This window comes from Schistocerca nitens, chromosome 2 (assembly GCF_023898315.1).
Source record: "Schistocerca nitens isolate TAMUIC-IGC-003100 chromosome 2, iqSchNite1.1, whole genome shotgun sequence".
NCBI lineage: Eukaryota > Metazoa > Arthropoda > Insecta > Orthoptera > Acrididae > Schistocerca > Schistocerca nitens.
In genome coordinates this window covers 77,316,861-77,334,840 of record NC_064615.1, presented here as the reverse complement: position 1 = coordinate 77,334,840, position 17,980 = coordinate 77,316,861, and the positions used below count along the sequence as shown (strand labels likewise).

Sequence of the window (17,980 nt, the reverse complement as noted above, 5' to 3'; positions counted from 1 at the left end):
ACGTACCGCCGAATTGCTCAACACGTGGGGCGTGAGGTCTCCACAGTACATCGATGTTGTCGCCAGTGGTCGGCGGAAGGTGCACGTGCCCGTCGACCTGGGACCGGACCGCAGCGACGCACGGATGCACGCCAAGACCGTAGGATCCTACGCAGTGCCGTAGGGGACCGCACCGCCACTTCCCAGCAAATTAGGGACACTGTTGCTCCTGGGGTATCGGCGAGGACCATTCGCAACCGTCTCCATGAAGCTGGGCTACGGTCCCGCACACCGTTAGGCCGTCTTCCGCTCACGCCCCAACATCGTGCAGCCCGCCTCCAGTGGTGTCGCGACGGGCGTGAATGGAGGGACGAATGGAGACTTGTCGTCTTCAGCGATGAGAGTCGCTTCTGCCTTGGTGCCAATGATGGTCGTATGCGTGTTTGGCGCCGTGCAGGTGAGCGCCACAATCAGGACTGCATACGACCGAGGCACACAGGGCCAACACCCGGCATCATGGTGTGGGGAGCGATCTCCTACACTGGCCGTACACCACTGGTGACCGTCGAGGGGACACTGAATAGTGCACGGTACATCCAAACCGTCATCGAACCCATCGTTCTACCATTCCTAGACCGGCAAGGGAACTTGCTGTTCCAACAGGACAATGCACGTCCGCATGTATCCCGTGCCACCCAACGTGCTCTAGAAGGTGTAAGTCAACTACCCTGGCCAGCAAGATCTCCGGATCTGTCCCCCATTGAGCATGTTTGGGACGGGATGAAGCGTCGTCTCACGCGGTCTGCACGTCCAGCACGAACGCTGGTCCAACTGAGGCGCCAGGTGGAAATGGCATGGCAAGCCGTTCCACAGGACTACATCCAGCATCTCTACGATCGTCTCCATGGGAGAATAGCAGCCTGCATTGCTGCGAAAGGTGGATATACATTGTACTAGTGCCGACATTGTGCATGCTCTGTTGCCTGTGTCTATGTGCCTGTGGTTCTGTCAGTGTGATCATGTGATGTATCTGACCCCAGGAATGTGTCAATAAAGTTTCCCCTTCCTGGGACAATGAATTCACGGTGTTCTTATTTCATTTTCCAGGAGTGTAGATAGTAATTTGGGGCTAAAGTTAATCCAGATATTGGTTCTCTCGTGTGTGTGTGTGTGGAAGGGGGGGGGGGGGGAGGGCAAATAATGTCAGAAATCACACTCAGTTATTTAACGTTGATCACTCGGTTTTGAGTTTTCGCATATACTTCTGACAGCTAAATGAATGCAATAAGAGTCTTTCCTTTTTAAACACCACACAATTGCAACACCAAGAATGAAACGCATGAATTCAATTACTTTAATACCACAGGTTAGGTAGATGACAAGTAATAAATGATTACCTTTTCAAATCTGTACATGTCCTTTGAGCCCTACTATTCAGTATATCGTGTGCTCACCATGCGTTGCGATTAGGGCTGCTATATGCCGAGGCATTGAATCAATAAGGTTCTGAATACGTTCCTGAGGGATTTCCCTCCACGCAGTTTGTATCTGAGTCCACAAATCCGTGACACCAGTTACTGGAGAACGGTGACGCACCAGGTGCCGACCAACCGTATCCCAGACATGTTCGACGGGCGACATGTCTAGCGAACGTGCAGGCCAGGGAAGCAATGGTACGCGTCGCTCTTCGAAGAAAGCCTGTACGTTCCTCGCAATATGTGACCGGGCATTGTCCTGTTGAAATGTGGTCTGTAGAGATGCCTGAAGCAGGTGGAGTACCTCAGACTTCACAACCTCCGTTAGGTACCGCATGCTGTTCAAAGTGCCCGCAATAAGTACGAGGCGAGGTCGGTTGTTGTAACCAATGGCGCCCCAAACCATCACACCTGGTGTTTGTCCGCAATGCCGCTCCACAATGCAGTCCTCCATGTTGCGCTCGCCACGGTACCGCCGGACACGTATGCGGCCATCAACGTAGGACACGTTGAAGTGAGACTCGTGCGAAAAGTTTCATGCTGCCACTCAGCACCCTAGTGACGGTGTTCACGTGCCCATTGCAGTCGGAGGAGTTTGCGGTTTCTGCACAATGGAAGCCGACGTAATGGCAACCGCGCAACCAGTTCAACCTGCAGCAGAAGGCGACGAACCGCCGATGCAGTCAAGTTCACATCTGTTGCAGTGCCCCAGCGACGAACCGACACTGTGGATGACCCTGTACGGTCAGTAATGGCCATGCGGACAAGATGACCGTCATCCCGTGCTGTAATCATGTTCCGTGGTCCCGTTCCCGCTCTTCGCTGCGTACGACCTTTCTGTGTCCACTGTTTCCACACACGCATCACTGTCGTAGCAGCATGCCCTATGCGAGCCGAAATGTCACTGTATGACAACCCCGTTTCCCGGAGACCGATCATTCTGCCCCATTCAAGCTCGCTTACATGCCGATGTGGCTCGCTTTGACGTTGACGAGGCATACTGGCACTCACTCTATTGTTTCCACCTTGTGTGACAGCTCTGCACCGACTACACTAGGCGCAACACCGACCCGGTCGGACCGACACGAGAGGGCTCTGCTCGGCCTAAGTGTACCCCATCTCACTGCAAAACGTATCACGCATTGCTTGCACACCCGCCGCTACTTCTACCAAGTGTGGCGCTATTCGGGTAATTCCTTCTCGGTGTTGCACTTTTCACAAACGGTAGTGTAAATGATTTATTTTTGTTCTTGAATGAGATGATATGCATGTTCCACATAATTCAAGAAAAGCGATTTTAACTTTTTAACCATGTCATACATTTATTGGTTTCTCCAACCTGTTCATGCATATCACTTCACTCAGGAGGCACATTTGCATACACATTTTTCTAAACATTTCACAGATATCGTTCAAGAGCAAAAATAAATCGTGCGCTTAAGTCAACTTATGCCTTATGTATCGCGTATTTACCAAAACACCAAAATTTGTGACTGAAGGCGTTTTTTAAATCATAATTCCAGTTTATTGAATACAGCCGCGTTTGCAAAATACGACTAAAATTAATTCAATATTTTTGAATACTTCTTGTACAGCATCTTTTACTAATTATTCCCACTGATATAAGTGCGTGTGGTATAAACTGACAAAAGCCCGCATCTCGTGGTCGTGCGGTAGCGTTCTCGCTTCCCACGCACGGGTTCCCGGGTTCGATTCCCGGCGGGGTCAGGGATTTTCTCTGCCTCGTGATGGCTGGGTGTTGTGTGATGTCCTTAGGTTAGTTAGGTTTAAGTAGTTCTAAGTTCTAGGGGACTGATGACCATAGATGTTAAGTCCCATAGTGCTCAGAGCCATTTGAACCATTTTTTTTATAAACTGACAAAAATCACCGCAGCGCCAAAAAGTAATGGATGTAGAGTAGCGAAATTTTTGAATATGTTTGTCTAGGCAACATATTTACGTGCTTTAACATTGCAGCATTACAGGTTATCGTAAGCGCCGGATAAGCCATCGCGAATGTGAAATGCTGGTACATTAATAACCCGTGTAACAGCCAGAATACTGAGCGCAAGGATGCAAACGTACATGCCTTGTGTTGAACAGGTGCTGGATGTCCGTTTGTAGGAAGGAGCTCCGTGTCTGTTGCGCTTGGTCGTTCAATTTAGGGATGGTTAATGCTGTTTGTGGATGGCACTGCAGTTGTCCTCCGATAATGTCCCATATGTGCTCGATTGGAGACGGATCTGGTGTTTGCTCAGGCCAAGGCAGCATGTCAACACCGTAGAGCGCCTTCGGTTACAACAATGGCATGTGGGCTAGAGTTATCCTGTTGGAAAACACCCCCTTGAATGCTGTTCAAATACGGCAGCACAGTAGGTCGAATCACCAGACTCACGTACAGATTTGCAGTCATCGTGTGTGGGACTTCGACGGGAGTGCTCCTGCTGTCATACAAAATCGCGTCCCAGACCATAACTCCAGGTGTAGGTCCAGTGTGTCCAGCACGCAGACAGGTTGGATGCGGGCCCCCAACTGACCTCCTTCTAACCAACACAAGGCCATCGTTTCCACCGAGGCAGAACCAGATTTCATGAGAAAACACGATAGACCTCCACGGTGCCCCGTAATAAACTCTCGCTTGACACCACTGAAGTCGCAAATGGCGGTGATTTGGCATCACTAGAATGTTTAACGCCGGAAATGCATATGCTCCTATTTCCATCTATTGTAATATAATTTTTTTTCCTTGTTTTGTTACCTCAAGACATGACATTTCTGTCTCTTTAAATATTGTAATTGTTTTACTATTTGTATATATATGCATTTATGTCGATGTATAATTGGTTTGTTGTGTAAAGATTATTTGTATTTTTACGCTGGGTCTGGCCTAGGGAAACTATGCTATCGAACCATTACATCGATAGGTCGTGTAGAGAACGAAAGTGTTTAGGATCTTTGGTAGTGTTAACTCTGCCGCGTGGAGCGCGGGCTGAGCAGGGGAGTCTGGCTGCGGTAGTGCAGTGGAGCAGGTGTGTTGTGTGACGCTCCCGCGAGTTGCCGCGCTTTCGGGGTTTGGCAGCATGTAATTGCGCTCGACTTGCTATGTAAGACTCTGACACGGTGTCGCGGACGGGAAGCATTAGCTGGCGCACATCAAGAGCCCATTTCGCCTGGTGACCGTGTCGAGAAGAAGGCGCGCCAACATCCAGCTTCTGCAACAGCGACGGCCGACAATGATTGACTGTCGCCACCTCCTCGATCGACGGCTTCAAACCTTCAATCAACCAACGAGGAAGACTGGAAGCACGTAAAGTTTTAGAACTGTATGGCAGACCTCAGCTTTTAAAATTGTTGCATCACAAAATTACAGCAACTTAGCATGAACCTTTGTTGCTCATTGTCCCAATTGCATTGCCAAGCAGGGTCCCTTCCTTTTTCGAAATGAACCCGAGTGTCGTTGAAATTCAAACGCCAGCATTAAAATAATACGAGGGCTATTCCGAAAGTAAGGTCCGATCGGTCACGAAATGGAAACGACTATGAAAATCCGATAAAGCTTTGCACAGATGTGTTGGGTAGTGTCTCTAGTATAACCCCGGTTAGCATCACGTCGCTCTTCTCATTTCTGAGCTCGCAGTGAGTGCGTAAAGATGTCTAGAAAATAGTGTCTGCCGCCAAGTACGGGGCCTGGTGAGAAATTTCCCCTGAAGCTATGCAGCTAACATTACATAACTGTCGTGCTGTTTCGTCTTCAAGACAATTCTCAGCCGCATTCTGCAGGGGCAATGAAGATGCTCCTGCATCGTTTTCAAATGGAAATGTGAGATTACCCACAATACAGCCCGTAATTGTCTCCCTCTGAGTTTCAGCTCAGGTCACATGAACCGCTGGTTATGAAGACAACATTTCGGCACAAGACAACGAGCCGTAGGCCAGCGTAGAGAATTGGCGGAGAGCACTGGCGGCTGCCTTCTATAGCGAGGGTATGGGAAAGTTGGTACAACGCTACGATACACGTCTAAGTCGGGTCGGCGACTATGGAGATAAGTAGCTGCAAGGTGTATCTAACTGTTGCAAATAAAACATTTTTGATTTTTACCGTGGTTTCCATTTCGCGACCTATCGGACCTTACTTTCGGAATAGCCCTCGTATAATTCGATTTCACTGCTTTAATTTCAAAGTTCAGTTAAAGTATTCATAGCTGGCTACAATATTTAGATTACACGAGCACAAATTAAGAGTGCGAGTTTTGTTAGAATATTTTAGCTTACCTGTGACTGCAGCTCAGCTTAGTACGTACTAAATTTTACTATTGTTAATTGTTCAGAATCATTTAATTCAAGTTCGAAGTTAAATCTCTTACTTCTAAATTGCGTAGATTCAAATAGCTTTTGAAATGATTGTTGAGTTAGTCCAAGACTAACCGTATTTTACTGAATTTCGATGTGCTTCAGAAAGAAAGCTCACCATTAACTTTAGTCACTAAATTAACTTTCGATTTTCCGGTTTTATTAATTCTTTTGCTAAATTAAGTCAGAGTGTAGCGAAATTTATTACTTCTGACAAACTTTCTGTTTTCACACTACACATGTCAACCTTCAGTTGCCATGCTTCTAATGCTAATTGTATGTGTAATAACCTTTCTTTTTCAGTTACTATAGTAATTGTCCTTAGGACTGGCGACCGTAATTTCCCCCAAATCTCAAATACCTAATTACAGCTAGTTAATTGTTAACGTAACGGCCGCACATTTACTTTCTTTATTAACTTTACCCCTTTTCAAAATTAATTTCCACCAGTTTCATTTGCATTTTTCCTTCATTTAGATGTAACTCTTTCCTCCCTCTTTACCGACAGATTAACTTCGGTGACGATTGCTTTTCCCAAATTGCCATTAGGTACACGCGGTTTAATTTTTCACTGTCATTAAGGTCGGTAAGTGAGGGGGAGGTTACAAATGCATGCTACAGGATGTCTGACTCGGAGATATGCTTTAAGTAACCGACTTGTTACAGTTCATTGTGCCACTGTGGTGCCGACTGATGCTCAGATCGTTATTGCAGACGCAGTACGATGCGCCAGAGCCATACGCCGAACACTGTGACCTTCCCTCTCGGTAGTGCAACATGGCCGTCCAGAGCCCGGTCCTCTTGTGACTGTACATTCTCATGACCACCGCTGTCAGTAATCACGTACAGTGGCTACATTCCTGCCAAGTCTTTCTGCAATATCGCAGAAGGAATGTCCAGATTCTCGTAGCGCTATTACACGGCAGCATACAAACTCAGTGAGGTATTCATAACGGCGAATGTATTGTCTCATATGCATTCTTTCCTTAATGTCAACTCACTACCTCTAATCTCAAAGGTAAGTAACGCACATGATCTTTACAGTGTGTATTTAAAGCAAACCTGATATTGCATCCTCGTAGATGGCACAACGAACGCCACTCTTATGCATCTGGCATGAAGTTTGAGCAGACATCGTCTTTCAGATGTAGAAATACACCCACCAACGTTCGTGTGTGACGCACAACTCCTGCTTGTGTGTTGCAAGGTTTTACCGTTAATGTGTAATTTCGCTACTGGACCTCCAAGACTTTTTTACAGAATACGTAATCCGCACAGATAAAAACGTTTGGTAACCATCGCGCAACAAGAATTCAGTGTCCTAAAAAGAGAAAACTTATTTTGATGATCGAATGGCATTTTTTTCTGTCACCAGTGCCAAGAATGAGATGAAAGTAACAAAAGAATCTCCCCAAGGAGCCGGCCGTTGTGGCCGAGCGGTTCTAGACGCTTCAGTCCGGAACCGCGCGACCGCTATGGTCGCAGGTTCGAATCCTGCCTCAGGCATGGATGTGTGTTATGTCCTTAGATTAGTTAGGTTTAAGTAGTTCTAAGTCTAGGGGACTGATGACCTCAGATGTTACGTCCCATAGTGCTCAGATCCATTTTGTCCCCAAGGTTCCTGTTGCGGGCCAGGTTAGTGTAACGTATAGTAAAATTCATTGTTTGACTGAAATTATTCAGCAGAAAAACAAACGATCACGTTCGCTGATGTTTTCGTAATAGTGACGAAAGGAAGCAGCGCCCGTGCAACTGAGAGAGTTTCTAATATTGAAATGTGAATAAACAAAGAATGAGTTCAAAATTCGTTTCAATTAGCAAAAACCGGAAGTCCTAGTAATAACAAGAAAGGAAAGAGAGAAAAAACAAAGTCAGCGTCTTCTTTAACAATAAACAGTTAGAGAGTGTTGACCAATTAAAATATAAAAGTTAATACACGCATTATCGGTATCGTCCAGACTTAAGTCGGAACTTGGTTCCGAGACTCAGAGGCGCAATGTTACCTACGTTGTCATATGCATCTCCAGTATGGGTTGACGCTATAACGAGGCAGTATAACTGCAAAAAGTACAAATGATTTCAACGTTTCATTAACATCAAGATTGCCAAAGCCTATAGAACGATATCAAACGAAGCGCTGTCTATTCTGTCGGGACTGACACTAATCAGTATTAAATCAAAGGAAACAGTGAATGTACACAACGAAATTAAAAGCGTAAATTCTTAACAGATATAGGAAATCATTGTTCCTAAAAAAAAGACTGTCTTCATCTGGATTATATTGTGGTTCTTAACGAAAGAAACAACGGGAGACAGAGGCAATGCTTGATAATCACCGACAGGCGAAGGATCAGGTATTACAGTTTTCATTAAGAAGAAGTCAACACACCTTATGAATTACAAACTGGGAAATGAATTTCGATGCAGTCAAGGAGAGTACTTTGCCATTTTAAAGGCTCTAGAAAAGCTAAAGACATTAAATGGACTAGAAAGAACGACGTTAATAGAGACCGACATTAAAACATTGCGTTCTTTGAGGAACCCAAACCATCACAACAGCCTAATTCAAGAAATAAGAAATGAGAAGAGAACGTCGCAAAAGAACAACTGGGTTATAGACTTCACGTGGATTAAAGCTCACACAGGCTCAAACGTCCCAAAATATTCGTGAAACAAATGTCACGGAAAGCAGCTCTGGAAGACTGGGAGAACTAATGACAACAGACTACAAAAGGAATCATTACAAAAGAATATTTTCCATCGGTGCACCAAAGACTGGCGATCAGATAATCGATATCTCCTAATTCCACAGAAATGTTAACGGGAAAAGGATAGCTAAAGGCTTACTACCATCGATTCAGAATAACTAAAGGCGCCATGTGGCCATGGACTGGGGGTAACCAGACAGTGGACCACACGTCACAGAAATGTACAAGGTGCGCCTATAAAGGTCTGTGTATTGTCCCAGAAAATAAAGGAAACAAGAGACAGAAAACAAATACGTTTACTGTGTCTCAAAGTAATCGCCATTAGTTACAGTACTCTTCTGACGTCGGTTGTAAAAAGCTGTTGGAAACTGCCAGCAAACGCATCTTGTGCAATCTCTAGAAGCACCGTGTACACGAGTAGTATATCCGCAACGTCTGCGTGCTCACCTTTCTCAGTCAGTGCAAGGGACTGTTCTTCAGTACCCTTCTTGCCCTCCACATCTGGCGCTGGCAGACTTGTTTTCCTTTCCCCACCTTAGATTAACCCTGAAAAGCTTAAGTTTCTCAGACGGTGCTACGAGCGATTCAAGAAGATGAATATGCTGACAGTTTCCAAAAGCCTTACAACCGATGCCATTAGTGTGTTGCAGATAATGGTGATAATTTCGAAAGTCATTAAAGGTATTTTGCTTGTAACTTTTGTTTCCTTTGTTCTCTGAGACCATTCAACGGTTTTTCAGATGCACCTTGGAGCAACGTGAACAGGCAAGGGAACATACTATTGGAGAGTGTAATAATAAAGACGGAAATTTGCCATCTAGCAAGAACGAACAGATACTACGCTTCTTAAAGTAGTCCTATAAATTTTGTAATCCAATCCAATTTCTAAGTATATAATTTCAATCACCAACTGTAAAACAAAATTTGTATTAATTTAAGGCAGCACTCATTTAAGAGAACTTATGCAACGCTTAAAAAACTTTCTTTTTGTAATAAAGTAAACCAACACTTTTAATATTACTTTATGTAATGGATCGTGTTAATGATAATAATAATAATAATAATAATAATAATAATAATAATAATAATAATAGGTTGGTGCATAAGTTCGTAGCGTTTTTGTTTTACATTAGTAGTTCTCTAATGCTATTTAAGTTTACATATAGTAATTTTGTCTTTTGGAGATAGTGGAGCAGCGGACGCTAGAAAAATGGAGTGCCAAGTAGAGAAATTGGAATATTCCGACATATTCTTCTCTTTGAGTTCATTGGAGGGGTGACAGCAATCGAGACAGTCAGAAAAAATTGCACCGTGTGTGGCGATGACGCCATTAGACGCAGCACGGCAAGAAAGTGGTTCAAATGGCTCTGAGCACTATGGGACTCAACTGCTGTGGTCATCAGTCCCCTAGAACTTAGAACTACTTAAACCTAACTAACCTAAGGACATCACACACAGCCATGCCCGAGGCAGGATTCGAACCTGCGACCGTAGCAGTCGCACGGTTCCGGACTGCGCGCCTAGAACCGCGAGACCACCGCGGCCGGCGGCAAGAAAGTGGTTTTCTCGGTTGAAGGAGGTTCGGGGTTTGATGAACATCGTTTAAACATATTAAACTACAATGATCCATGCTAGTGTACTCGAAAAGTGACAAATGTGACGAACTCTGATCATCATTCCACCATCGAATGACTCTGAGCACTATGAGACTTAAGTTCTGAGGTCATCAGTCCCCTAGAACTTAGAGCTACTTAAACATAACTAACCTAAGGACATCACACACATCCATGCCGGACGCAGGATTCGAACCTGCGACCGTAGCGGTCGCGTGGTTCCTGACTGCAACGCCTAGAACCGCTCGGCCACCCCGGCCGGCCCACCATCGAATGACATCTGCGTGCAATGTGAAAGGTTCAGAAATCGGATTTATGGGTACCCGGTGCTACAAGTCAAAATTACAAAGATCAACTGGTGGCCAAATATCCATCTCTGCTCGCTCATCAGCACTTGGCTCCTGAACAACACAGACCATTCCTATTCTGTATCGTTACTGGTGACGAGAAATGGTGTATTTATGCTAACGTAACGAAAATAAAGGAATGGTTGATCGCAAACAAAGTAGCAACTCCCTGTACGAAGACATACGCGCATACACAAAAGATAATGTTAAGCATCTCGTGGAACAGTGACGATGTGCTGAAACTATGACTGCTGACATTTACTGTGAGCAGTTGAGACAACTTGCAGACGAAATCCAAGAACAACGAGCGGGAAGACACATGAAGTGATGCTGTTTCGCGATAACGTTCGCCCGCTTTCTGCTAGACTGACAAAAGTCACTATAAAGGAGATGATTTAGGAAATCATTCCGCTCCCACCTTATTCGCCTGATCTTGCGACCTCAGATTTTCATCTACCCCGCTGTCTGTCGAACAACCTTCAACGAAATTCCTTTCCGGATGAAAATGCTCTCAGAGCATGTCTCGGCGAGTTCTTCGCCTCGGGAAAGTTGCCCCAGCGTTGGCAGACGGTTGTAAATGCTGAAGGAGACTATATTATTGATTACGAAAGTCTCTGTTACTTGTATCTGTCGTGTCGATTAAACTTATGGAATAACTACGAATTTTGCGCCAACCCGATAATAATGATAACTGTAATTTTGTCAGATGTATGTAAATTGGAGATAATAACCGATAAAGAGAGGGTGGGGGGGGGGGGGAAGTGGGGGAAGTGAAATGGAACTTTTGTAATTTTATTGCACTGAACACAAAATCGGGATAAATGAATATCGAAACTGGCGGTACGAACGCCGGTCTGTTTTCAGCGAGCTGTATCGATCTCTTGGGCTTGGACGTACACAGTGATTTTAATGGGAAGATTCTCATACAGCGGTCGCAACCCCTTCTGATGTAAGCTGGCCCACTGTTTTCGTAACTAGCCATCCTTATCTTCGGTATTAACACACGGATGGAGGTGACGTCGGAGCTGCTCGCACACAGGTTGTAGTGAGAACAGATGTGGGGTGCTTCCGACGTCTCGCAGGCCCTTCACAGACAAGTGCGCCGCGGTGCCTTTGGGAGACGGCTTAATAGTGTCATGAGACGTAACACCTGGGGATGCAGGATGGCTGTGTCGTACTGCTGTGCCTTCAGAGTTCCTTGAATGACTGCTAGCTCTGAACTGAAGCCATACGTGATGGCGTCTTACACAGTGATGCGAAGGTTGTGTATTTGCAGATAATATATTTAAGAATAATTCAATTTTTTTTTAATTTTTCTCTCTGCTTTATACACTTTGGTCTCTTTCTCATTACATTTCTACACCGAAGAGCCAAGGAAACTGGTATACCTGCCTAATACCATGTAGGGGCCCCGCGAGCACGCAGAAGTGCCGCAACACGACGTGGCATGGGCTCGAATAATGTCTGAAACAGTGCTGGAGGAAATTGACACCATGAATCCCGCACGGCTGTCCATAAATCCGTAAGAGTACGACGGGTGGAGATATCTTAACAGCACGTTGCAAGGCATCCCAGAGACACTCAACAATGTTCATGTCTGGGGTATCTGGTGGCCAGCGGAAGTGTTTAAACTCGTAAGAGTGTTTCTGGAGCCACTCTGTAGCAATTCTGAACTTGTGGCGTGTCGAATTGTCCTGCTGGAATTCCCCAAGTCCGTCGGAATGCGCAATGGACGTGAATGGATGCAGGTGATCAGACAGGATGCTTACGTACGTGTCACCTGTCAGAGGCATAATTAGAAGTATCAAGGGTCCCATATTACTCCATCTGCACACGCCACACACCATCACAGACCATCCACCAGCTTGAAGCGTCCCCTGCTGACATACAGGGTCCATGAGGTTGTCTCCATACCTGTACACCTCCATCCGCTCGATACAATTTGAAACGAGACTCGTCCGACCAGATAGCATGTTCCCAGTCACCCAACAGTCCAATGTCGGTGTTGACGGGCCTAGGAGAGGCGTAAAACTTTGTGTCGTGCAATCATCAAGGGTATACGATTGGACCTTCGGCTCCGAAAGCGCACATCGATGATATTTCTTTGAATTATTCGTACACCGACAATTGTTGATGGTTCAGCATTGAAATCTGCAGCAGTTTGAGGGAGGGTTGCACTTCTATCACGTTGAACGATTCTCTTCAGTCGTCGTTGCTCCCATTCTTGCAATATTTTTTTCCGACCGCAGCGATGTCAGCGATTTGATGTATTACCAGATGCCTCATATTCACGATAAACTCGTTAAATGATCGTACGGAAAAATCCCAACTTTATCGCTGTCTCGGATATGCTGTGTCCCATCGCTCGTGCGCCGACTATAACACCACGTTCAGTTCACTTCAGTCTTGGTAACCTGCCATTGCAGCAGCAGTAACCGATGTAAAGAGTGCGCCAGATGACTGAGCCGACCGCGACGCCGTATATTTACACAGCTCCATATTTGAATACGCATGTCTGTACTAGTTTCTTTGGCGCTGCAGTTTAAATGAATATCGAAATTGGCAGTACGAGCGTTGATCTGTTTTCACCGAGATGTTTCAATCTCTTGGGCCTGGATGTACCCAGAGACTTAGTCGGGAAGATGATCATACAGCGGCTGCATCCCCTTCTGGTGTAAGTTTTAGTAACTAGCCATTTTTATCCTTGTCATTAAAAAAGGGATGGAGTTGACGTCCAGGCTGGTCGCACACAGATCCCATTGAAAACAGATGTGGGGTACTTCCAACATCTCGCAGGCACTTCACAGACTAGATGTGCCGCGATCCCGTTGGGGACGGCTTGGTAGTCTCATGGGAGGTAACACCTGGGGATTGCAGGATGTCTGTGAGGTACTGCTGTGCCTTCTGAGTTTCTTGAATGTCTGCTTGTTGCGAAATGAAGCCATAAGTGATGAATCCTTACACAATGATGCGAGGGTTGTGTATTTGTAGATAATATATTTAAAAATAATTCGATTTTTTAAGTTTTCTCTGTGCTTTTTACATTTCGGTCTCTTTTGTCATTACAGCTCCATGACTATAACGTTATTAAAGACCAACATAAACAGATTTTATACAGATTTTTCAAGTAGTAGCTTTTGCCCCCCCCCCCCCTTCTTTACTTTATGTCTCCCGTGTTCAAACCCCCATTATTTTCTCCCTTTGTTTGTGAGGGGTAACTATTCGCTATTTCAAAATAACTTATCACTAGACTTCATTAACGTGAACCTAGCTTCTTGAGGAACAGCTCGACATTCAGGAGATTGTGCAAAACAGTAACACGTAACACATAGGCCACGTAACGTCGTCTTCAGCAGTATGTATTCTTGCTGTGGCAGTCGTGTCTGAACGGTACAAACATGAATGTGACGAAAACTAAGCGAAGAACCGTAAGTTATGAAAGTACAGTTCTTTTTAAACTGATAATTTTTTTGTACGTGTGGTACAGACCACTGTTGAGAACGCGTTACGCCTAATGTGAAAAAAGGAAACTAAGATGTCGGAAAGCAGTATTGAAAGGAATCAGATTCATGTAAGTGAGGAAATAGCAGAGGGAGAAAGGTGCGCATCGCATAATTTGTGTGAAATAATTTCCAAATAATTCTTAAACTTTAGCAGCTGCCCAATCAATACAGAACTGTAACCTTGGTACGGATGGTGCGAGGGCCATCAGACTGCGACCGAATTCTATTGTCAAAATAGAATAAAATTCAGCATTCTGTTTCACGATGCAGTTACTAACCTCTACTAAAGCTATTTAACACCGCCTGCACAAAACGTTAATACTTCATGTGACCTTTTTTGTTTTCACCGGCGTTGTGGTAGTTCAGAGAGAATTATTGTAAAATATTATCGATAAAATTTTATAAGAACAATGTTTTTAATAAGATTGCTGTCACGTTGTAGCCAGGTTGCTCTCTCGGCATACTCTTTCTTACGAGGCGCGTACAATGAGTAACGCAGCACATTGTTTACTGAAAGCAGGTAGATTTTACTCATGATTCTAATACACCAAATTATACCGCACTGTTTTGGCTACAGAACCCTAGTTTTCAACATAATCTCCTTTCAGTGTGACGGCCACCTTACTGGGAGGGCTTGCAAAAAAAAAAAAAAAAAAAAAAAAAAAAATGGTTCAAATGGCTCTGAGCACTATGGGACTTAACATCTATGGTCATCAGTCCCCTATAACTTAGAACTACTTAAACCTAACTAACCTAAGGACATCACACAACACCCAGTCATCACGAGGCAGAGAAAACCCCCGACCCCGCCGGGAATCGAACCCGGGAACCCGGAGGGCTTGCATGCCTGCAAGATAGCACCCTGCTGGTCGACGTCGGAGCCAAAGTCGAGCTGAAGCGCTAACCTCCCCATCATCCACGTACAGCTTCCCACGACTACGTCTTTCACTGGGCCAAAGAGATGGAAGTGGGAAGATGCGAGAACAGGGCTTTAGGGTGGATGAAGAACGAATGTCCAATGGAGGTTTTTGAGCTCCTCTCGGTTGCACAGACATGTTTCAGTCCGTTGTTCTGGAGAAGAAGAAGTTCGTTTGCAATTTTATGGCGAGGAACACGCTGAAATCGTTTCTTCAATTTTCTGAGGATAGCTCGTTACACTCCCGAGTAGATCGTTGCACAGTGAGGGAGGGCATCACACAGAATGACCCACTCGAGGTCCTAGAGGACCATCGTCATGGCTTTACCAGTTGAGGGTACGCCCTTGAACTTTTTCTTCAGAGGAAAGGTATTGTGGTGCCACTTCATGGACTGCAGTTTTTTCCGGTTATGTTTTATCACCTTTGACGATGTTCGACAAAAAGTTGGCACGATCGGGCTCGTAATGCTCTATATGGTCTTCTGTTAGGCGGCGAGGAATCCAGCGGTTACACATCATTGAGGACCCCAACTCACGGACGAGTGAGTCAGCACTGCCAACAGAGACGTCCATTTATGGAGCGAGGTGTTTGATTGTGATGCGTCGAACACCTCAATCGTGGGTGTCCGCACGTTCCAACACTGCAGGATTCACAGCTATGTGCGGCCGGCTGGTACGCGAGAGATCGGGCAGGTTTGCGCGAGCTTGCTGCGATGACGACAGATGCCTTGCCCAACGACTCATCATGCTTTTGTTCACTACCAGGTCTCCGTAGACGTTCTGCAAGCGCCTATGAATATCTACGATGCTCTGGTTTTCCGCCAGAAGAAACTCACTCGCAGCTCTCTGCTTGGAACACACCTCCATTGCAAACGTCTTTTTGAAGGACACGCATAGCACCACGACCTATTGTACCTCACGAAACTATATCGGCTGAAGTAGGTATATTACACGATGTCTCACAACAAATTCCACGTCTTTTTTGTTTTTTTTTTTTCAACTGAAACTGATCGAGAAAAGAAAATATGATGGATCACACATTCAACGCCCCTCGTATATCCGTTCTTAATGTTGCTAATTTGATTAACTACATACCGGTACTGGAAATTTATGACCTGAAATGCTAGAGCATGTGGTTCAGTTCATATGCAATCCGAAATTTCATTCTTGGTATGAGAACGGCAGTGACGATAAAATAAAACCAGTAGCATTCAGATACACTCTTCTGATAACCAAATCTTCGATGATATCTACGAGCGAGGTACTCCAGTATATCGTTGTGTCATTCATCTGACTGTAACGAAACTCGTTCAGTACCATAACCAAGTGATAGCTCTTTCACACATCTACAAGTAGGTGAGTTGTCTGCTGAATACCGTTAACGTGAGTTGTCTGCTGAATACCGTTAACAATCGAGTTGGCGCCGTCATCATTCTTACGTCAGCAATTGAAAGCAACCGCGGCACGAGCTTAAACTTAAGTAACAGATGTAAGCTGATAAATAAGGCACACATTATCATATTGGCTGCTGAATCTCACACTGCAGCCGGAGAACTGTCTACTCACGTCATTTCTGCTGTGCCGCTTGCTGAATACTAAAGCCCATCCCTAAGACTGCGACTATGTGACGTAAGGAGAGCTCAGATAAGATAGCCCGAAGTACGATAACAAGGAGGGAACAAGGTATGCAAACAATAGCCTGTTACGAGCTTTCACCTCGAGGAGAGCACATCGGTCGTGGCACTGACAAACGGAAACATTCGTCGACTTAAGATTATCGCCAACGACCACGATGTGAACGAGACTTGAACCACAACAAACTCATAACAAGCCAGATACCAGCCTCCAACGTGCGACGCTCTCGTAAAAAGAGTGGAATAATTGAGGAAACTTAAGATCGCATTTGATTATACTGATGTAGACAAACCATTTGCAACACACTGGAAAATAACATAATGAAGATCGGTATTGGGCAATGATTAGATTAGATATTTGGCTCACTGCTGCTGAACCCACACACATCAACTTGAACTGTCTGCAGTAGCCTGACTCCGCAAAATACTTCAATTGCCAGTGATCTTACAGCATAATTAACCAGACACGGGCTAGTCACTGCGAATAATAAGTAAAATAATGTGCAGCTGGTAGCATTAAATAAAATAAATGATATCGAGTCATGTCATAGTTAAATGATGTAGTTGACCAATAAGATTTTAATTGAAATGATTGTTTAATTCATTCAGTAGCTCTTTGAAATAATTAAAAGTGATGATCTTACTCAAATTATTTAAATATTTAGTAATATAATAAATAACACAGTAAAGCTTGCTATAGTGCATTAGCATGAAAATGTATCAGATTCAGGTTACCTTCTATTAGGAACATGGGTGCACTCAACGACTGTTTTATGACTTTCAAATTATAGGGTTCCAGTTTTATTCGGCAAATCTACATTTCAGCTAGTGCCTTGTCATTATCAATACACCATTTCATAGTATCAACGTATGTTCTAGTAGGTACATTATTCCGCTGTTGTTCGGGCTTCTGTCACAGTTCTACTGTATAATGAAGGTAGGCTTTGAGGAAAACACATCGATTGACTTTACCAGATTTCCCAACACTAACTGTCCATGAAGTTCAGCTCCACAACACGTCTAAGATGTTGAATTTATGACGAAGTATATATTTTCAGAGTCCCTACAGTTGTATTGTGCTTTGACTGATTCAAACACTAGAGAGAGATTCTTATCTGTTCTTTGACAGATATTTTACAACCACAATTGTTAAAGTATCTAATGCGACGGCATGCCATGAGTTTCAGAGCCCATTTCCTTGTTTTTGTAAATGTTTTGTAGGCCTCCATCATCTGATCGCAAATGCCAACTGCTCCCATGCTCATATTATACTTTGTAACAACTGATGGACAAGGAACATTGACATTTACTTTTTTCCTTTTTGCTCCACCGACCTACATTTGTAACTGGATTGCATCTAAAACCTTTTGACGACAACACGACTGCTTGTGTCTGTCCATTTAATGACGACAGCATTGTTGTCATCCCTGCAGAATTCTGCCATGTTTTTCTCCT

General features: G+C 44.5%; 1 protein-coding gene across 1 annotated transcript in view; it reads right to left on the bottom strand.

Annotated features, from left to right (window-relative positions):
• Window positions 1-16,471, bottom strand: part of LOC126234842 (ankycorbin) — a 198,024-nt gene extending 181,553 nt beyond the window's left edge. The window contains exon 1 of the mRNA XM_049943584.1: window positions 16,458-16,471. Within this exon, the coding sequence (XP_049799541.1) occupies window positions 16,458-16,462 (5 nt within the window). The 5' untranslated portion in view covers window positions 16,463-16,471. The remainder of the gene's footprint in view (window positions 1-16,457) is intronic.
• Between the last annotated feature and the right edge of the window lie 1,509 nt (window positions 16,472-17,980).